This window comes from Trichomycterus rosablanca, chromosome 25 (genome assembly GCF_030014385.1).
Source record: "Trichomycterus rosablanca isolate fTriRos1 chromosome 25, fTriRos1.hap1, whole genome shotgun sequence".
Taxonomy (NCBI): domain Eukaryota; kingdom Metazoa; phylum Chordata; class Actinopteri; order Siluriformes; family Trichomycteridae; genus Trichomycterus; species Trichomycterus rosablanca.
The window spans coordinates 1,930,446-1,953,231 of record NC_086012.1 but is presented as its reverse complement, the minus strand read 5'-3'; the positions used below and the strand labels follow the sequence as shown (position 1 = coordinate 1,953,231).

The window sequence follows — 22,786 nt, the reverse complement described above, 5'->3', positions numbered from 1 at the left end:
ATGCCCTCTGTAACTCTTCTCACAACCGTGGTGTTGCTCCTCTCCGGCTGCCTGACCGGCCAGTGTTCGCCCACGCCGGCAGGCAGCGAAGGTTTTGTTAAAGGAGAGAGCCAGTCCAGGTCTCAGGGTGCTGACCAGCAGGAGGAGGGCGCTGCAGTGTGCCCATCGTGCGCTCTTGCACAGTTAAACGAAGACTCTGAGTCCTCCCAGCCTGGCATGGTGGAGGCGGTAAAGAGGCACATCCTGAACATGCTGCACTTGAGCGCGCCACCCAACATTAGCCAGCCGGTTCCACGCGCCGCCCTGCTTAACGCCCTGCGCAAGCTGCACATGGGTCAAGTAGCACAGGACGGCACGGTGGAGATCGAAGCGGAGGGAGAGGAGATCGCAGCGCCAGGTGATGAGCAGCCGTCGGAAATCATCACCTTCGCAGAGCCAGGTGAGTGCCAGAACCAGTTCGGAGGTCTTAGTCTGTTTTGGGGGGGTTAAACAGAAGAAGTGTGCGCCCAGAGAGTTTTGATTATAAAGATTAAAGCCAGGCGCCCAAAACAATGCACAGCTTAATCAAATAATGAAACTTGCTCATAGTGTAGCAGCACTGAGGTTTGATTTGCTGTTTTTTCAGCATTTTGATTTCTTTGAAAACAGCAAGACAATAGAACAACCACCAATGACTGTAAATCCTTTATTAATAAGGCAAAGTTTCCTTCCTTATTTACTGTAAATTGGCTTTTTGAAAATGTCTAAAACCTATTTGATCAGCTGTAGATTTGGGGAAAGGTTAAATAGCTCCAGTCCTAAATCCAGCCCTGTCGAGTTTCCTCCACCGTTCCACCTGATCCAGCTCATCAGTTAGTAACCGAGTTAATAAGGTGTGACACAGCAGGAAAAAGGAACTCGCTAAACCGTGCTACACACTCTAGGACCAGCATCGTGCACCCCTGCTGTGGATTAAGCGGTCCGTCCCATTACTGGAGATTAGGATAATGGAACAAGTGAGAGAGGCAGAGAGAGCCAGCGAGAGAGATTGCTACCGGGCAGGACGCTGGAGAAATGAACACATGCTCCCCAGCTGTGGCGCTCGCAGCCCGGAAACTGGATGTTCTGCTCTGCTACTGAGGAAAACTGTGGCCTTCTTGGTTTCGTTTGATGTGGCGCTGGTAAATATGACCTGAGGTGAAAAGCTGAAGACAGATGGTTTTTAAAACGGAGGCTTGGGTTTCCATAGATTAGTCCTGGTTAAATTTAAGTGGTTCTTTGACCAGGCAGATGCTGCTTTTATGTGTGAATTACGGGATATAAAAAAAAAAGAAACAACCTATAAACATATAAAATGTGAGTCTTGGAAACTGTTCTTATAAAAGGGGATTTTGGTGCTCAGTGTTTGGGGTTTTGGGCTTCTATTTGGAAAGTTGAGGGGTTGAATCCTGGCTCCATCAATCTGTGGCACATGGGTCCTTGAGCAGTGATCTTAACTTCTCAGGTCCAGGGGTGCTTGTCATGGCAGATCCTGTCTTCTGACCCCAACTTTCTAAAAAGATGGAATATTTAAAAAAAAAAAATATATATACAGTATATATATACACAGTATATATATATATATATAATTGTAATGTACACCTTTATAAATATACTGTATATAATTTTATCCAACTTTATTTCATGATTCGCTCTCAGAAATTTGGATCCACCTTCATTTCCAAAGCATCTAACTTTATCATCCCTGGCAAAAATGAGAACAACAACTGTGTCATCGAGTTTACAACCAACCAGGAACCACATTTGGACCTAAATTTAAACACATGTTCCACTCCCGTCCCCTGAAGACCTTTAGTTTACAGTTCTTCCCATCTCACTGTCCCGCTCTACCTGCTGCTGAGCTGTGGAACTGCTCGCTCGAGACCCTCTTTGATTTGTGAAACTCTCATCATCGCTGCTCTAATCACAGTGTAGCTCTCAGACAGGAGGATGTCGTCAGGTTCAGCGCAGTCAACCGGTCATTAAAGAAATGCGTGCAGGCTGGCAAAAATACCGCACAGGAACCGTTAATAGCCCGGCTTCTTCCTAGAGGCTCCGGCACAGCTACCGTGGGACGACGAGGGCTGAGAACGCGTTTTATTTTTAATTGGTTCCTCATGACTTATTTAAAACAATGTCACAGAACCACAAATCAAGATGGCGTCTCTACAAAAGGCCCGACGCTGCTTTATCCTCTCAGTTGTGGGTTTTCTATCAAAGAACAAGTTTGTGCACTGACTGGTTGGAATCCTGTTTAAGTAAAGAGACGTTTCTGTTCCAGAATCCTTCTGAAGATAACGACGAGGGTTTATTTCAAGTGGCTTGAGTTTATTTGCCCAGTGTGCTTGTCTTATAAACCTTGACTTGTTTGATTGCACATTAGTGTACACAAATCAAGTAAGCGCTCAGGCTATTATTTGCTCATATAAACATCGCTGGCTGTAAACAGCGCATTTAAACGGAGCTAAAATTGAAAAATGGGGTCTTTTGGCATCTTCATAGCGATAGCAGAGCGCTAACAATACCCTCGGCGAAAGGGCACAGGGGGCGGCCGCTTTGCATCCATACAAACAAGCAAAGATGTTAGCTGTGTGTAATTACTTCATTAATCAAAATATAGGCCCTGATAATTGGTCAGGGCCCGGTCAAGCCTGGGAGTTCATTGAAAGCACCCAGGCTAACTGAAACAATAGGAGAGCGAGAGAGAAGAGAGTGACATGCTAGTATTTCTCAGAAATGAAGCGAAGCCATCATTAACGAAGTTGTCCGGGAGAGTCAGGAATTCCACTGCGGCCCCTTTGTAGAGGCCGAGCCCAGCAGCATTATTTACAGTTGTTGTTATTTCCTCCAGCACCCTGCACTGCCTCGCCAATCAAACCACTCTATTCAAGCTGCCTGCTCATTCATGATGAACAGGACAGACAAAGCAAGGGACAGAAAGAGAGAGAGAGAGAGCGAGAGAGAGAGAGAGAGAGAGCATTGCAGTGTGACATGACCAATAATAGGTTGGCTCCCCAATGCCCATGCTTGCCCTCTCGCCCTGCCTCGATGTTGAACTAGGCTTTGCAAAAATGGAGCATCCTGTTCTTGGGAACGCTGCTTGTTGCCTGACAAAAAAAGACAGAGAAGACTACCTGGGTGATCTGGACACCCAGTGTGTGATTGAGCTTTTTTAGTAATACAGTCATTACAATTACCAGAAAATGACCTCCAGTTGTGGTGACTCTGCATGTTGTAGCTGCGTCTGCAGAAACAAAGAAAATTAACTTTTAATTTACCTTCGCAGACCACTCGGAGCTCTTCTAAGTCATTTTCATGAGTGTTTTAAATGTCTGTTATAAGACTAGGGAATAGCTGGGTGGTCATTTAATTCCATAGGCACACATGATGGACTGTTTAATAAAACTTTCATTCACAATGGACCCCCCGTGTAGCCATGAAGTGCAGCAACACAGCAGGACGGTATGCTGTGCAGATAAACCGGGCACAGGAAGGCAGTGGAGCAATAAGCCCGCCCTGGCTGGCTGGCTGGCACAGGACTGTGTGTGTTTAGTGGACCGTTTCAGGGGCCTGACCCCAGGCTTACGTGCTCAGAGTCACACCTGACCTGAGCACGTGCAAACTCAAAATTTGGGTTGGAGCAAGCGGACAACACCCCGTTCGATTCATAAAAGTCTCATTATCGCTGCTGGCAGGTCCAAATTTTTCGTAACAGCTCTGAACACGCACAGCAGCGGTGAACATCCGGTCATTGACTCTTCACCCAACAGACACTTCTCTCCCTCGTTTCCGAAAGTAGAAACAAAGAAAGGGACATCCATCCAGAATGAGAGTTAGTTAAAGCAAAGTTGGGTCCTGCCATTGGTGTGACCTTCATCCAGTAAAGAATCGATTCAGATTCACAGTGGTGACTGGATGCAAATTCCCAAGCCTAACTGTCCATTTTAGTCATTCCTATGTATAAAATGTGTTATTTACTGTAAACTAAAGGAGTCACCACTGAGACAGCTATGACTGGGAACAGCATTGTTAAATATCTGGTGATCAAACCTAACCCTAACCCATTCATTCACAAATCTGCTTTAGTTTAGGATTAAAATAAAGCAGATTTGATCTGCCAGTGTTATGACATCTGTCCTTGCCAATAAAAGGTTACTACAGAGTCATTGAGGAGAGAATGGATGCAAGTGCAAACTCAAATTTTGTCAGAGCAAACAGAAAAGGTCTCGTTAGGTTGGGAAAAGTCCAACCCGAATGTCAAATCTTGCACAAACAGGAACAAACCCTGGCTGAGAAAAGTAGTTTGATGTTTGCTTTTGTGTTAAATCCCTTAGTTAACCCAGAACTACCCATGATACAGCAGCCTGAAATAAATTGTTGTGTTCAAATTATTAAAACAAAAAACACGAACACAGGTCTGATCGGGCACAGCATTGGTGGAATATCTGAACAGAAAAGGTTCCAATAGATTTAGGATGTCAGATCTTGAACAAACACGAATCAATATTATTATATTATTATTGTATTGCAGCCTGAAATAAAATGTTAGAAAAAAATCTTTGAACATAAAAAACGTGGCATAGTTTTCAGGCTAAAAAGTCACCAAGAAAGCAGCTCTTACTGGGCACAGGTTGTTGTATATCTGGTCCTTAATCCTGATGCTTCAGGTATGTCTCACTAACACTTCCAAAAGTAGAATCAAATGAAAGGCATGAAGAGTTTAATGGAAAATTAACACCAACGTCAAAAGTAATGACCAGATATTCAGCACTGTTTACAGTGGGGACTCTTTTAGTCCAAAGGACATACCACATTATTCATAATCAAGGGGGAGATTTTATAAGATAAGAAAGATGAGAAGATAAAGTCCAGCATTAAACACATTTGGGATTGATTGAAATGTTGATTGGAATGGTCCATCAGTGCCAATCCTCTCGCCTAAATGCGCTCTGTATGAATACTAATGCTTTTGAAATGAGATGTCCAGCAAGCTCATGGTCAGAAGTCCACATGCTTTAGCTATAGTGTAGCTTTAGCTCTGTTTATATTGGTACAGAGATGTCATCAGATGTAGTTCATCATAATCACTCATGAATAATTAAAAGGCCACGCTACAAGGTTAAATTATAACTTCCTACCATCACACCATATGACCCAACTGATTTCAACTGACAACATTCACAACAGGCATGGATAAAAAGTATTACAATAATTTACTGTCTAAAACAAGTGTAAGTAAACCTGTGACCTCTACTTCAGGTCAGTAATAGTGTGATTTATTTAAAGCTGAGCATCTTGTGAGAACGTTTTTAAAGATTTCGTGTAAGAAGCCGTACAAGTCAGCGATTCTCGGTGCCCCGCGGGCGAGTAAGCACAAAGTCCTTAACGTAATCAGTAGTTTATCAAGCCAGATTTTCTGAGGGGAGTAGCATAATCTGTGCACATTGTTGAAAATGCCTGGACAACATGTTACAACTGAACAAATAAAGCCTGGGAAATCATAGAGTTTCATACGGATCTTTTCTTCATCGCTATCTGATATCGCTCGCTGAAAGTAAATATCAGGGTCCTGATTAAATCTCATGACTTTCCTTTATAAAACCTTTCAGTATGATGTATTGGAGCCTAAAGCAGGGCTTTCTGAAATGCGGCCTGTGAGCCGGCTGCTGCCGGGGACACACAGAGGTACGGCCTGTACTTTAGGCCTGCAGATTAATGCGTTTATTTCGCTTGCGAGACTTTGTTTACAGCTCAGATGACAAAAAGGTTGAGAACCACTGGCGTGAAGGCTTGATATCAGGGAGGTTTTGTTAGCAAGTCGACTGTTCTAACCAATATCACCTAACACGCCATGGGAGCTGACATGTTGACTAAATACATGAATTAACACCTCCTCTCCGTGAGGCAAGTTTTGGCTAAGATGGAGCCTTTGTCCCAGATCAATAAATCATGGCTGGTAACCGAATCGGCGCGAGCCTTCACTATACGCCCATGTGTACGGTTTTGGGAGGGTTCCTGTCATAACATGACACGGTTTATGTACACAGAGTGCTAAGAATTTAGCGGCAGGAAATATTTTTTGGAGAAGGGCTAGGTGTCGAGGAGGGATTGCAGATGGTGGGGATCGGTTGTGGACGCTCCAGCTCTCAGCTTGGTTTTGGCTGCTTTGTTGAAACTGAGACGAGTCTGTTTAGCTGTTTCTCACACATTAACACATGCAATAAACACCACTACAGTAGTATTTGGCGAGTAAGCACAAAGTCCTTAACGTAATCAGTAGTTTATCAAGCCAGATTTTCTGAGGGGAGTAGCATAATCTGTGCACATTGTTGAAAATGCCTGGACAACATGTTACAACTGAACAAATAAAGCCTGGGAAATCATAGAGTTTCATACGGATCTTTTCATAATATTGGCATATATTAAGAATCTTGGGATTTCAGCGGTTTATACAACTTTTTCTAGGACTAATCCTTTCTTCTGGAGTTTTGTATGTTCTCCTGAGGTCTGTGTGGGTTTCCTCTGGGTGCTCCGGTTTCCTCCAACAGTACAAATACATGCTGTCAGGTTAACTGGAGATTTAAAAATCACCACAGTTATGAGTGTGTGTCCTGCTCTTGTAATTAATTCATTTCTTTTGTGTTTTTGGCAGTGGGCGTGCCCGATGTGGTAAAATTCGACATTTCTAAGGACAGCGGTACCCTCTCTGTGGTGGAGCAGGCCAACGTGTGGATCTTCCTGAAGCTGGCGAAGGGCACCCACACCAAGAACAAAGTCTCCCTGCAGCTCCTACAGACCAACCCAGAGACTCAGGAGGAGGTGGTGGTGTCGGAGAAGAAGGTCGACTCCAGGCGGAGCGGGTGGCACACCCTGTCGGTGGGAGCCAGTGTTCAGTCGCTGCTAGAGCGCGGAGGTGGACAGCTACGCCTTCGTGTTTCGTGCCCGCTTTGTTCCGATGTGGGCGCCGTGCCCGTTTTAGCTGTAGGGAAAGATCAGGAGCACTCGCAATCGCACCGTCCTTTCCTGATGGTGGCACTGCGGCCGGTCGAGGAGCGACAACACCGGCGTAGCAAGCGCGGCCTGGAGTGCGACGGCAAGATGAAAGCTTGCTGCAAGCGGCACTTTTACGTCAACTTCAAAGACATCGGGTGGAGCGACTGGATCATCGCGCCATCAGGTTACCACGCCAACTACTGCGAGGGGGAGTGCCCAGGCCACGCTGCTAGCATGGCTGGGACCGCGCTGTCCTTCCATTCTACCGTCATCAACCACTACCGGATGCGCGGCTACAGCCCGTTCGCTGGGATCCGGTCATGCTGCGTTCCCACGCGGCTTCGTGCCATGTCCATGTTGTATTATAACGAAGAGCAGAAGATTATTAAAAAGGACATTCAGAATATGATCGTAGAGGAGTGCGGATGCTCATAAAACGAATGAAATAAAAACTAGAAAACTTGCGGAACTGCTTAGCCAGCGTCTTTGGCAAAAAAACAAAAAAAACAAAGAGTTTTTGACTCAGATCTCCGTGTGCTATGTTCATGAACTATTCCAGACTCTTGATTTGAGTGATCTCTGTGGCACTTTCCTATAAATGTAAAAAAAAGAAGCGTAATATATTTTTGTTATTTGAAGGGAAGGCAGGAATGTAAGAGAACAGGTGCATGGTCGTGATAACAGGACATTCTATGTTCTCTGCGCTGCAATAAAGAAAAGCAACTCGGAAATATGAACTATGCAACTGGTGTTAGTGTTTGTTCCAGTTTCCTCATTCATGCTGTTTTTTTTATGGATTTCTTTTATGAACCCTTTTCCCAACATAAAAGTTTGTTTGTATTTGTTTTTCCTTTTTTGAAAAATACTTGAAGAAAAGTAGTTTGACCAGCTGCTGGAGCCAAACTCTTATATTTTATTATTATTACCGATTAATTAAGAATGTTGAGAAAAAAAGACCGAATTTGCACTAAATGAACATCCTTATCATGTTAGTGACTCAAGAATAAAGCCGTGGTCACACCAGCATTTTGAAGGAACTTTTCATGCACTGAGGGCTAGTTTCCCCCCCATGTTTAGGTTGCCAGGTCCATAATTTTTAGTCCCAGATTTAGATTTATAACCTAGCAGCCATGTGAGGTGCCTCCTCCTATGAATCCTTCTTTTTAGCATTAGCTCTGTATGTATTGAATTAATTAATTTATGGTAGTTGGTCTCTTACACTTTTCTAATCAGTAAACAATCATATGTAACTATCTAGTAAAATCCAGGAAAACAAAATGGTTTAGGCATTGAGTTGTATTGTATTAGGTTCCTTATTTTCGAAGCTTACGTAGCTCCTATCTGGCAAACCTGATCACAGTGGCACTTACAGGCTTAGAAGGTATAAGAGAGGCTAAAATAATACTCAATCCATACATGAAAGCCCTTTACTCTCTTTACTTGTACACTACTTTACCAGTTTATGTTCAGTCTGCAGTGTTTTCAGAGATATTAAACATTTGTATTATTTCACAGCAGCTTTTAAAACTCAGTGTGTTAAGCAGAATCTGAGTAGTAGACAATTCAGGCTTGATTTTTGTGATAAGCTACAGTTTTAGTAGCTAAATGCTAATACCAGACACAATGGACGTGCAGACTGTGGTGGCAGAAACGCCATTCAGGGCTTTAAACACTAACTAATTCACTAATTCACTAACAAACACTAACTATTCACACTTGATCACTTATCAAGCACATCTAGAGGCACATTAAAATAGCCAATCCACCTGCTAACAGGCATTTTGGAAACAGCAGACAATTCTAGTACATGGCAGACTTAGTGATATCTTTAGATGGTGTTACTACTCCTAAACGTTGTGCAGTTTAATGTTTATGGTTATCTGCTGACAAAAAAAACCTTTTATCCTCACGTAGGATTTGATTTAAGACTCAAATGTCATATTTAAATTTTAGAAAATCCAAAATTAAGTCAAGACTTTTTTTCCCGGACAGTTCCTGGTGTGACCGTGGCTTAAAATGTACATTTAAAACTTTATATATTAACCAAAGATCCTGCAGAATAGCTTTCGGAATGATTTGTTCAGTACGTTCACACTGCAGTCATGTGAAGTGCAGCAACATAACTGGAATTTACTCCCCAAAGACCCCGAAAGTGGTGTAATCATACTGGTTTCTACATTTAAATGAAGTCAGTACTTAAATGTGCATCACAGGAAAGATAAATACAGAAGTAAAACACTGTGATAATATTAAACAATGGGGTTGCCGAGCCTCTTAACTTGCTCTTGTGTGAGGGCGTGGTCCTTCTACAGTCTATGCTAATTATTAATAAATGTTAATGCATATGTGTGGCCCAGCTGATTAAAAACCCACTGATATTGCTAATATTTTTCAAATATTAGGACAGAGCAGTTATGGGGGGTGGGGGTGAGAAATGCTTAGCCAATATATTTAAACTTTATATTTAAATTATTTCACAAGTATCATTTCGAAAGCATAAACTCATTCACTTTTACTATCTGTCCTATTCTGGTCAAGGCCAAACACAGTCCATCACAGGGCAACACACACTTTTAGTGTAGACAATTTACCTTCTGCATGTTGAGAAGAAGCCAGGGGTGAGAAGAAGCCAGGGGTGAGAAAAAGCCAGGGGTGAGAAGAAGTCAGGAGAAATCAACATGTATAGGAGGAGAACATACAAATGTTCTTTCAAAAGATACATGTTTATTGTTTAAAGACGTTGAATTCACTTTTAAACTATTGATGCTTCACAAAAATGTATCGTTATAAGTATGAAAAGCTTGTTAAAGGCTGTGAAAATTATGGGACAGAAGGAGAACATGCAAACCCCCTTAACTATAAGTAAACAAACCAATACTTGATTAACATACTCTCAAAAAAGTGTTTTCGCCAGTTTAATGTCTAGTGGCCCAAAATAATCTCTAGGTGTTTGGTGTTGGCAACCTCGTTCAATACTATAAAATGTTCAAACATTCCACTGGACAAAAATATTAGTTAGGATGTTATTAATTTTAACAACATGGGCACAAATGAAAACTTCATTGTAATTAAACCTGCGTCTCCTGGAGTTTGGAACTAAGAAATGTAACATGCTTGAAGTTTTACTGTCATTTCACTCTGCTGCTGTGTGAACGTACCATTAAAAGTACCCAGCTTGTGTGTGGTACTAATTTAATCAGCAACAGTACACGACCAATTCAACGTCTAGTCTTTATTTTCTTTACCAGTGTTTTCTCACCGTACACATTTCTCACTTATCCAGGTTGTCGGTGCCACACTGCCACACCATCCACTGCAAAATCATCCTGCGAAAGAATCACGGACTTCTACACAGATCGAAGGACACTTTTGAACAATAAACCTGGACATTCTATATGTACAGACTTCAGAGAGGATGTGGCACGATGCTTTGTTGTACAAATGGAAAATGTGCTTGTTATGTTTTATATCTAATTTATTTTGCAGCGTACTCTGCTTCACTATTAAATCTGTAAAGTAACTCTCTTCTACTGATAATCATTTATTTATTTATTTATTTATTTATTTACAAACCAGGGACACTTGCTTCACCACAACCTGTTACATCAAAATGTTCATAACCCTGCAGTTTCTGTTATGATCACATTATTCTGGTTATTACCTTCACCTTTAGCTGCCTTTAGTGATAAACATTCATTGACTGTCTGTTTTACCATTGCTTTACCCTGGTCTGGATCAGGGTGGGTCCGATTCATGGGCTATAGGGCAGGAAACACCCCAGACAGGTTGGCACACACACTCTCACAATTAGCCTGACTGCATACCTGTTTACCTCTCTCCCAGTCAATTGGACCCACAGCAACCCTGACCAGACCCTTACTAATTACACTTTCTATTTGCTTTACAAACAAATCTTGATCTTAATAGTGTTAGACAATGTTTTTGCTATAATTTGGATATACTACACTTCTCTCTCTATTCTTCGGCTGCTAGTGCCAGAACTTTGATCAGACAGTAGGAATTGCTGTTGCAGCATTAAGGAGGTGATGCCCTATCTGGTCTTCTCGACCCTAGACGTGACCAATTGTGCCTGATGATTTCCCAGACAGCTGAAATGTGCTACATAAATCTCTGCAGGTTTTTTTTTAATTGAAACAATACGCACTTACCTTTAACTTCAGATTCTAAGATCAGATTCTACCTGACCTTTAATATGAGTTTGAAATCAGAGCTGAGACCTTTCTACAGTATTTTTAACACACACCCATCCCAGGTGCTTTCTAAGAAGGTTCTTCTCAGAACGTATCTACAACCTGCACACGTATGAGTTTTAAAAATGACTTGTGCTGACACGACTGTCTTTTAATTGCAGCAACATAAACTAAAATGTGCAACCACGTGCAGGTCGGGATGCAGCTGCACAAGAAAAGCACTAACAGAATGTGAAATGCACTTGTAGACCTTGTGGAGCAGAAAAAAAATCATCAGGACATTAATTCCAGCAGCTGAAGGGCACGTGCTCCGAGTGCCTGATGTTTTCCCTCCAGGTTTAAAAACAGGAGCTTGGAACGACAGGAATTCCACGTGCACTAAAACACAATTGATCCCAGTAAAACGGAGAACAAACAGAGACCTCAGATGCTTTTTGGTCAAAATATGTGGAGAGGATGTTTAGAACGATAAGTGAGGTGGGCACTGATGTTCAGTGATAAGGCCACGCTTGCAGTCTGCATTCCTGTTCATCCCAGTGGTGTTAAATAGGGTTGAGATCAGGACTCTGCATGCCAGTGAAGTTTTTCCACAACAAACACAACAACATAGTATTTGTATCATGCTGAAACAGACAGGGTATTCCCCAAACTCTTGTCAATAAGGAGTGTTTAGATTCCTTGTGCTGATTCTCTAATCTCCTCAAGCATTATGGAAGAAGACTCAGTACCCTGTTAAGGGTGTTTTATTTAACTGGAACCAAAGGGTTCAGTCCACACCATTAAAACCATTATAAAAGACCCAGGCCATTATTTTTCATCCACCAAACTTTACAGTCTGTGTTGTGGCCGAAAGAAGAAGACGTTAATGGGTTAAAAAGCTAATGGGTCACTAACAAATTCAGAAATGTAAACAGTCAGGGTCGTGAGTTCACATGTCACTCTAGTTACATAATCGGGTTTCATCTCCAAACTTTAGTAGATATCAGTTATGCAATGCTGAGAAAAAGTAACTGCCCCCTTCCACCTGACTGCTGTTGTATGTTTGTCAAAGTGAACAACATGCACTTGAAGAATAACAATTTAGAGATTTTATCCAACAAACACATCACCCTTGTCCATGAGCAGAAGTAGAGATTGAACTTGGGTCCTTTAGACCCCCCTGGCTCTGCAGCACCTATTCTACCAGCTATGCAACCATGCCTACATTGTACCTTTTAGAATAAAAAAAAAAAGTGGTTAATAAGTAGTTTTATTTTTTTTTCTAACCTGAACCTTTTCTGAACTGTGTTTTTATCAGTTTTTGGACAGTGACACAGTTCAGTGTGAGAGGAGAGCACAGCACGGCCCATTGTCCTCCATTCATATTTACAGAGAGACTCTGAATGGTCACGAGCTGAAGGCTAAATCAACATTTCCCCATTCAGTAAATTCTCTCTAAAGTAAACCTCGGTTTATCATTCCGTTACCTTTCTGATATAATATCAGTGGGCATAAAACGATATGGCCAAACATATGTGAATACTGTGTCCATGAGTATGCTGGACATCTAATTCCAAAACCAATACGGAGTTGGCTTCCACTCTTCTAAGGAGGCTCTCCAGAAGATTTTGGAGGAGTCAAAGGAACATGTGTGAGCTCAGGCACTGATGTGGGTTTGAGAAAGCCTGGTTCCAACTCATTCCAAATGTGTTTCAGATGATGGATGAGAGTATTCTGTGCAGGCGACTTGAGTTCTTTCACACCAAATTTGTCAAACCATGTTTACATGGACCTGACTAGGTGTTTTCTACACCTGTCAGCATTGGGTGTTGCTGAAACACCTGAACCCAATAGTTAAAACGGGTGTCCACATACTTTTGGCCATAGCATGAGTGTTTAAAATTGGTTTTATGGGACAGTGGTTGCATCCCAGTTTGAATCCCAGCTCTGCCATGCAGCCGCTGTTGTTTATTGTATGTATGTTGTTGTTGTATGTGTGTCCACATACTTTTGACCATAGTGTGAGTGTTTAAAATTGGTTTTACTGACCAAACCAGATTAGCATGGCAGTGCGAGTGCTGCTCAACACCAAGATCCTCGATCCAAGATCCTTGGATTCAAGTTCAATTCTTGATTCCAGTCACTGTCTGTAGGTTTGGCATAATCCTCACACCACAGATGAAATGGATTAAAAGTAGTTGTATCTACCATGTGTCTTCTTTTTTATGACTTCCACATGTCCTCATATGCTTGTCCATCTTTTACCACAATCTTAAAACCCATAGGATCCATAAAAGAAACCACAGACCCTAACGACCAAACAAAATGGATTTTTTTCCCTGCATTGTTGCAGATGCTCCGGTGAAAACCTAGTTTTATTAGAAAAAAGGCCCAATAAAAAGAACAAATTGGGACAGAGCCATTCTGTGCTTCCTCTGGCCCTGATAGCCACTCGGCCCGGACGCCTGCCAAGAACATCCAAGACGAGGAAGTTATCTCAAGGCTACCGAGGGCTTCATCTCATGCCAGCCTCGACAGTTTTCAGGCGAATAAAGGGGGAAAAACGTAGTAAAGAAGGGAAACAGGTTCAAAAGTTGGCCTTGTCATGCTGACCTGTGGCGGGACTCCACACAAGGTGGCCTATTGTTTTCAAGGCTGAGAACAACGGCGTATCATGCCCGCCGGCCTGGTCGGCTTTCTCACTTCCACAATGGGAGTAAGAGTGACTGGGAAATTTAACACTCGGCTCTTTGTTCTGAGCGAAAAATTAGAACGGCAGCGCACAGACTGCACGGCTCCGTCGTTATCGCGCCGGACCCTTCTCTTCCTTCACCGCTGAGACACGAACTCCTTTATGGCACACCGTATACGGACCAGCGCTCGGCCGGCGGGAACGTAATACCTGCCGCAGGCACAGAAACCGCATTCAGGACAAGAAAAAGGTCCAGATAAGACTCGGGCTGGTATCAGAGAGCAGGACCTACACGACCCGGTGTGTCTGTGTGCTGACCCGTAAATTTCATCAGTGTATCTGCCGTCTGTATTAGCACAGGGACAAAATGCTTCTGAAGGGCAAACGCTTCACAGCTGCCAGTACTGAAAGACCTCAACCGGTGGTCTGGCCTGATAAAGTGGTTCCCAAACTTCTGCAACTGTTTTTTTCTGTGACTGAATGACTAGAATGACTGAATGACTAGAATGACTGAATGATCGACTGGGTTGTTGAGTGAAGTCAAGTTCAAATGTAGTTAAGAGCCCAGACACTTCCAACACAAGTCATTCATGTCATTTTGGGAACTGGGTGTGGTCAGGATGAGACCAGGAGTTTTTAGTAAGAAATCATGCTAATGTGAGTCAGCATGATGAGTTTGCATATAGGCAATATCTTAATTGGAATTCGGAAATCCTTTTTGTCTTCACAGGCGTCATAAATGCAATTTAACACCGTAAAATTAACTATTGGGACCAAACAATAAACACAACCGTACATACGTCTAGACACTCTAATTCATCTAATTCAGAATCATGTCCCTATAACTTAACTTAATCATTTGAAGTCAGTACTGTAGTATAATTTAACTTTTTTACAGAAATTTTGTCATTTCCACCATTTTTATTGTATATTTTTATGGTAATCTATCATATTTATACCTAATACTACATATCATCTTGTAATAAAGTCTAGCATTTGGATTTATACATTATTATTATTAATGACAGAGACAAAAGCACATTTATTCAATGCAATACAGTAAGAAATTAAATATCTTAAAAGCAACGGGCTCATTTATCACTGTCTTCTAAATGCTGATACTAAAGAAACCAAATACGTATGAAAATAAGAGATACAGAAAACCCAAACCAGTGTGTCCTCCTGCATAAAAATACAATTTATTTGTATTTCTTCATACCTATAAATAATACAGTATAATGCACAGACACAGAAGACCTGAAGGTCATTTCAGAGATCATGAAATTCTCAACACTGTTGCTTTTCATTATAAAGAATCACTGATCCAAACCAAGCGAGCGAGTGTGAACACACACTGCACTACACTAAACTCTGGTGTTTCACAAACGGCTAAAGTTCAGTAATGTGTCTCCCAAACTGGGGCATGATGTGCAAACCGAAGCCGCTGATAACAGTGGCGCTGGTGCAAAGGCGGGGTGCAGAGCTCACTCTGAATTGCCAGTAAAAAGAAAAAAAAAATTCTGTAAGCAGAGAAAGTGTATCGACCCTCAGCGGCCAGAGTCTGTGTCCGAAACACAGCGATCGAGCCCGTCATAAAGGGTGCCAATTCATCACAGTGATTATTTACTCATCTTCTTTACTCGCTCACCAATTACATAAACTGGCAAGAACCGGACAACTTGAGAATCTGATACTGAAATCTAGTACATTATAGCAGTTAAAGTTAAAGCAAAACTTAACAAAAGAGTTGGGTTACAGGGTGGGCTTTGGATGGCGGGAGGGTATGAGGGAAAGTTTTAATTTGCATGCCATGCATTTGCTTTTTTTTAGCCGGGTAAAGTTGTGAATGAAAAAATGTCCATAGGCCTTGATATTTTGGGGCATTAAAGCAATTAAAGCAAGTCCAAAATGAATGACCATTTTTAATATGACAGCACATCTGGAAAAACTACAGCTCAGATATAAAAACTCCAGGTACTTTTTATAGTCTCAAATCTCAGCGTTTCAACCATATTAACCATTTTAGTTATCTGAGTTATCTAGGTAAATAAGTTTCATTAAGACATATATGGGTCAATGTACTTATTGTCTCATTTATCATTTATCCTTAGTTTTTTTCTAAAATATCACACGATAGGTCACACATGATTTCTGTGTAAAACAGAACACATTTACTAATAAACTGAGAGTTTGTGCTTTTTATTAAATTCTTGATTTAGTGATGATTTATTGTAGAGCAAAACTCTATAAAAACTATAAATTTTGGTTTTAGGGTGTTTTAGTTCTATAAAATTTGTTTACAAGATTTTGGGCCCTGGGGGGGCTGGGTGCGGAGGCATCATCATATAAAATAACTTCAGTTAAGTATGAGGAACTGACTCCAAATTCTGCAGGGTGAAAACAGACCACGCTGCACCAAAATTTGTGTGTTTAAAAACAAGTACGTCAAAACATTTTTATTATTTAAATAATTGTGGATCCTTTATTAATTTATTGTGAAATTTGGGTCAAAAATATTCATAAGAAATGCAATTACGTATTTACAGGTGTGAAAAGCTCTGTGATTTTGTTGTGACCCCATTCCTCATTCCTACATGATGGTGACCCTTCTGTGCCAATGTAAATAGGGCTAGATTGACTGAACATGTAATAGTGGTCTATTTGCCAGGGTCAAGAAAGATAAAACAAATCCTAAGCACTTTAAACTGTGCTATAGCCAGATATAATTCATGAAACCACCACAAAATAAGTAAATAACACAAAACAAAGCAGGTTTACTGTGAGAAGCTGCTAAAATTTGGGTTACAAAAATGCCCCTGACCAAAATCAAATGCAGGTTTTTCATGTTTTCCAATCATTTAGTCAAAGAAAAGAATCAAACACATCTCCCACACAACTTTTACAAGTGAAAACTGTAAAACTCAAGTTTAACTGTATTGACTGTACTTACCCAGGGTGGCACAGTGGCACAGCAGCTATTGTTGTTGTTGTAGTGTTGATGTTTTTGCTTTCTTAGATGTTATGCACCTCTGCACTCATAGGATTTTCTTAAATGATGCCCTTCTTGGTGCCAAGTTAAGCTGGTATTGTTCCATCCAGAGCTAATAAACAACAATTATGTAATTGTGTAAGTCAGTACAAACACTTTATTCTTGGATATGCTTATTAGTGTCAATGCAAAAACAAGCTCGCTCAGACGTACAAACAGTGTCCAAATAATAAAAACATATTAAGCGTGCCAATCCTGTATTTAGTCGGCCAAATCCATGACGGGTGAATGGTTTTTAAAATCAAGTCCTGGTGTGTTGTATTTTGGACATGGAGAACATGCATATTTAACTTTTAAGGTAAATAAACTTATGTATATGGCTTTTAATATACAGATTCACCATGGACAGCTAAAGCCATTAAATAACATTGTTTGAGGGGGAAAAATCTGATTTATTAATCAGTTTAGCAAACGTTTATATCATATTGCTTCTTATCAGAAGCTGTGTGGCCCTGGCATTACTGGCATCCTTGGCAAAATTCTTTATTCTCTGGCAGAAAACGTTACACGCTGCCATCAGTCTGGACCACCAAAAAGAACCAAGAGGGAATTTTAGAGCGCAGTTTCAGGAGGCATTTCATGGCATGTTTAAGTATTTATTAGCACTTGTAAACGTTGTATTAATAGACGGTAGGACACAATTAGCGAGAAATCTAATTAAATCTGAGCTTTCTTGCTGATTTACAAGTCGGCCACACAGGATCAGAAGCCAGGAAGCAGCAGTGAGCGCTGAGCTAATGGTTCGCATAAAATCCACACAATTTTAAAAGCTGGTTTAATAAAACTAAATCTGGATTATTCCAAACTCACAGCCAGAAAACAGAGCACTTAATGAAGAACTGCACAGCATGATGTGACATGTGGGACAGCTGGATCTGTTCTTTTTCTTTTGTTTTATATAACTTTGGTGCATGCGTTGTTTCCAAGTGAATCATCTTGATTTTGGGGTTTTCTGGCATGCGCCATTAACAGGCAACAATTATCCATTTTTATTGGATTTTCATCAACTACTTTGTCCTGGTCAGGGTTGTGGCAGGTCCAGTTCCACCAGGAAACATTGTGTGCAAGGCAGGAATACCTGAAGAGTACCCCATCGTGTCTGTGTAGATGCCTGGTCAGCCGAAGGAATCATCCAGATAAAATTCTCGTATTCGCAACTTGGTTTAAATATCACGAGGAGAAAAGACAAGATTCTAAAGAACAGAGTTCAGATTTTTTAATTTCATTGAGTATTAAGGTGTTTATGATCAGTGGTTAGTGTTTTATTAAAAGCTGGCAGGTTCGAACCAAAAGGAAAGTGGATCAAATAAAAACGTTAGGTAAAACACGGAGAATGGAACACAACTTTAGGACTTTTAGGACGACTAAGTTCACTTCTTTTCGCTGGTCACCCGCACCAGGACTGCACGCCAGGATCACCGAGCACCAAACCAAAAATAATGACTGGTTCAGAAGATATGTTCATAAAGCCGATATTAAAAACTCATTCAAAAATGAATAACAATAAAAAAGGCACAGCATGATGTGACACGACTTTAAAGATGTGGGTTCATGTCGGACAGCTGGATTTGCTTTTCTCTTTTATATGAGTTTGGAATGGTTCAGTTTTCCAACTGAACCATTCTGATTTTGGTGGTTTCCTGTTCTTTGTGGTTTCAGGTCATTCCAGTTAAATGAAATGGTTTGGAATGTGAGCTTTTACTAGAGCTCGATTAGCCAAAATGTGATTGTTGTATTATTATAACTTCATAGCCAACATGGTAAAGGTAACTAGTTACAACAACTGATCCTGGCCTATTTGCCATCATAGGCTGAATTATATTCTCTTAAAAGAATATTAAGCCAAAGTGAAAGCCCAGGTATGTTTTGGGTTTGGGTTTGTAACAACAGAATGAAAAAAAAAATCATAGAAACATAAAATCACAGCCTGTTTTTCACTTGTAGTAAAATCAGTTCATGTTGGATGGCTGGATGTGCTGTTTGGTTTTATATGACTTTGGCACATTTGTTGTTTCTATGTGAATTTGGGTTTCCTCCTGCAGTTTAGAGAGGCCCTAGTTATTGACAGGAATATTGACAGCAAGTTACAATAACTGGTGAGTAGTGAAAAAGAGACGTATTCATGCATGTATGTTTTAACTCCTCAGATTTACCATGAACAAACATCAGTTATTCCTTGTACGCTCAAGACAGTTTGATGTCAAACTTTGATGTCAAAAAATGTCCCTACATTACAGCCTTAGAGAACAAAAGACAAAATTCTAGTGACTGTCCAGTTTCAATAATAATTTTTATAGTGTGTTGAGATAATCATGACCAGTTGTAAGTCCTGTATTAAAATCTGTATTAAAAATTTTGCAACCAAGGGTGTGAATCAGATGTAAATGACAAAGCAAAACATGAACAATGCTTTACGGGATTTGAAGCCTCGACTACGTTAATCACACATTCTTGTGCTGTCTCACAGGTCGACCACACGGGTACATTTTTATTTATTTTATTGTATTAGGATTTTAACGTCATGTTTTACACTTTGGTACATTCATGACAGGACAGGTGATTGAAGTTCTAGTCTTTAATGTCAAACACAGTCATGGACAATTTTGTATCAGTTCACCTCACTTGCACGTCTTTAGACTGTGGGAGGAAACCGGAGCTCCCGGAGGAAACCCACGCAGACATGGGGGAAAGGACCCGGACAACTCCGCCTGGGAATCGAAGGCCCACCCAGGACCTTCTTGCAGTGAGGCAACAGTGCTACCCACCGAGCCACTGTGCTCCCCCCACACAGGTACAGATGCCAAAACCACTGAGAATCAAGCAAACGGTACAGAATACAAACCCTTTATTTTAATAACTGCTTGTGTTTATTAAACCCCACATTTAGGACCAGATTCTACTCATATTCTAACGGCTGGATCTGCTTCTTATTTAAGATGGCTTCAGCACACATGCTGGTTCCAGGTAAACCATCATGATTTGGGGGTTTTCAATTACCTTAAAACAATATATAGTTTTGCTTAAGAGGTCCTACCCTGTTTGGCTGAGTAAAAGAACATCTATTATTTCTTGTTGCACATCAGGCTGTAATACTAACAGCTACCAGGGGAAAGGAATTATAGAGACTGTCCAGTTTCGAAGGGAAGTGAATCACTATAAATGACACTCAAGATAAGATGCAGGATGTAGCATGAGTTTATATTGGTTGTGGGTTGTCTAGGTTTGTTACTCTTTAGCCCCGTTTCACAAAATCTCTTCAGATTAAAAACTAATTCCGAACAGCAGAGCATGGAAAAGAACATCCAGACACCACACGCATGTGATCCGAATAAGATTTAAGCCTCGAGGATACAGATTCATACCGGTCGGCTGGATCTGCATTTCTCTTTTATGTGCCGCATGTACAGTAAACCCTTTTTTAATTTTTGGGTTTCCTGTTCGCTGTGGTCTCGGGTTATCTGGCATCCCCTAATTCAGCTGAAGGAAATGATCATTTAAATGGTAGATTTGGCTGCGGCTGCTTTGCTTACCTCAGATTTAGTGATTTGATTTATTACGGCATGCCTAGTGTCCAAATCAAGCTGTATGGCCAATCCTGCCTGCCAAAGTGGGAATGAAAATCTGGAATTATTTGGCACCCTTGGCAAAATTCTGTGGCAAAGTGTGTGCAGCATATACATGAAAGCATCTCACCATTTTTATATAGAACAAGCTTATGTTCAGGTGTTCACATACTTCCACAACACACATGGTCCTTACAAGCGTATGTAAACTTTCAACTTAAGCGGTGTGATACATGCCTAATTCCAAAGCAACTTACATAAAATGAAGCCATCCAGATCCAGCATTGCTATACGTGCTATACGTGCTATATGTGGTGTGCAGGACTCACGAGCATCCTTCCTCTGATCATCGTGGAGATGCTGACTCACTCTCACCGCAATTGTGGGTGATTAAAGTGTAAATGCCATGTGTGCCACCTCCACATACCATGCACACACACAGAAACACACACACACACACACACAATGTTCATCCCCTAACCCTTCCTCACATTGATCGTCACAACCTGAGATCTTAATCAAATGTCAATTCATTCACGTGTTCGAATCCACTTACTTCGATACACGACTGACTCACCTTTAATATTCTAGTCAGTAGACATTTTTTAATTTTTCACAGCCTGATTTTAAGCATTGCCAGTGTCCCCAGGCTCTGGTGAAACTGCTCAGGCTGTGTCAGACTGAATGGAGATGGTTGGTGAACAGCAGGAAACAGCCCTGTATTTGGCTCCATATATTTTCACTATAATCCTGAACGATTTCCCAGTTCCGGCTGATGGTGGTCTCAGGGTGATGAATTACGTTGGGTTTTCATCCAAACAGCGTGCTGCAGGAAGGCCAAAAATTTCTAATTTTTTTTTGCTATCAGCCCGGAGAACCGTTGCTCACTTTTTTCACTTTTATAAGGCTTTTTTAATGATGCCTGTTTCTCACCACTGGTTCATAAACCCGGCTTTGTGGAGTGTCTGGGCCATGGCTGTGTGAACGGCTTCTCACATCTGGAATGTGGATCTTTCTACTTAAAGTTACCTCAGGCCCTGTCGGTTGCTTCTCTGACTAATGCCTCGGCAGTCAGAGTTTTGCGGTACGACCTTTGGTGATTGCTGTGCGATATTCTGTCTATTTTTTTTTTTAAATAATGGTTTTATTAACGCTCCAGGCAACGACGTTCAAAGTCTGGAAGATTTTTTTTTATATAACCAAACCCTGACTGAGATGTTTCAGAACTTTGTTCCAGACTCGGTGCTGTTTGTTAAAGTATGAGTGTCTAAAATCAGGCGTGTTTATAAGAAGAGCACATGAAATTTTAACTGCACACAGATGGATTTTGGAGTTACTTCTTCATCTGGTTGCACCAGGACTAATTTCATTTAATTGATTGGGGAGATGGAGGGGGGTTGAATACTTATGCAAATTTTGTAAGTTGTAAATGATCTTTGAAAAGTACATTAATTTGGTGTCCACATACTTTTAGCTTAATAGAGTACCAGCCCAAATAAGTTTTAATTTAATTCCAAGTTAAACCAGTTCAATAGGGGAGAACATGCCAAGGTTGCCAACCTCTAAGGTTTGGATCCACATCCACAGGACCCTGGTGCTGTATGCCACCGTTCCACCACACCCCAACGTACTAAATTACAATTTACTGCTGTGTTTTCTCATCATGATGAATTCTTCAGTTGGCCAGGATCACAATGTCCAGCCACTGGCCGAGGCGATGCTGACACATCAGTCACGAGGCAGCATCGTGTCTCTCCTCATCCTCGCTGTCCCACCGGTGCTGCCCTTACCCCCGCATGCACGCCCTCCACTGCAACCCACTTACAACCGGGCTGCTCTCACTGTCAGTTCTGCCCACTGCGCTCCTCAGAGAGACAAAAAATAATATCATTATAGATCTGCCCTTGGAGGCTCGCCCTCCACCTATTACCCCTCCCACACCTTCAGCCTGGTGGATTATGTGCTGATGCTTTTCACTTATTGTCGTATACGAACGCTGCAGAGTCGGACGTGCTGTAAATAAACATGATCTGAAATTCAACTCCATTATAACTCTTAATCTGGCTGAACGTGGGAGGATCTGGAATCTGCAGTATACAGTAAAAATCAAACATATACACACCTGCAGTACTTTCTGCAACTTGTTTTCTGTGACTGAAACACATTCTTTGTCCAATTATTGTCTGGATCAAAATATACAAGCAGCAAGCAGCTTAAAAATAATGATTTGGTGGTGCAAAAATTTTTTAGAATATTATTTTTGCAGCAGTGCCTTCTCATC

At 41.2% G+C, this 22,786-nt stretch overlaps 1 protein-coding gene across 1 annotated transcript; it reads left to right on the top strand.

The window, feature by feature from the left end:
* Positions 1 to 7,824, top strand: inhbab (inhibin subunit beta Ab). Its single transcript, XM_062987603.1, has 2 exons — positions 1 to 439; positions 6,671 to 7,824. Exons 1-2 carry the CDS (start codon positions 1 to 3, stop codon positions 7,444 to 7,446), a joined length of 1,215 nt encoding a protein of 404 aa, XP_062843673.1. The 3' UTR covers positions 7,447 to 7,824.
* Positions 7,825 to 22,786: the final 14,962 nt, after the last annotated feature.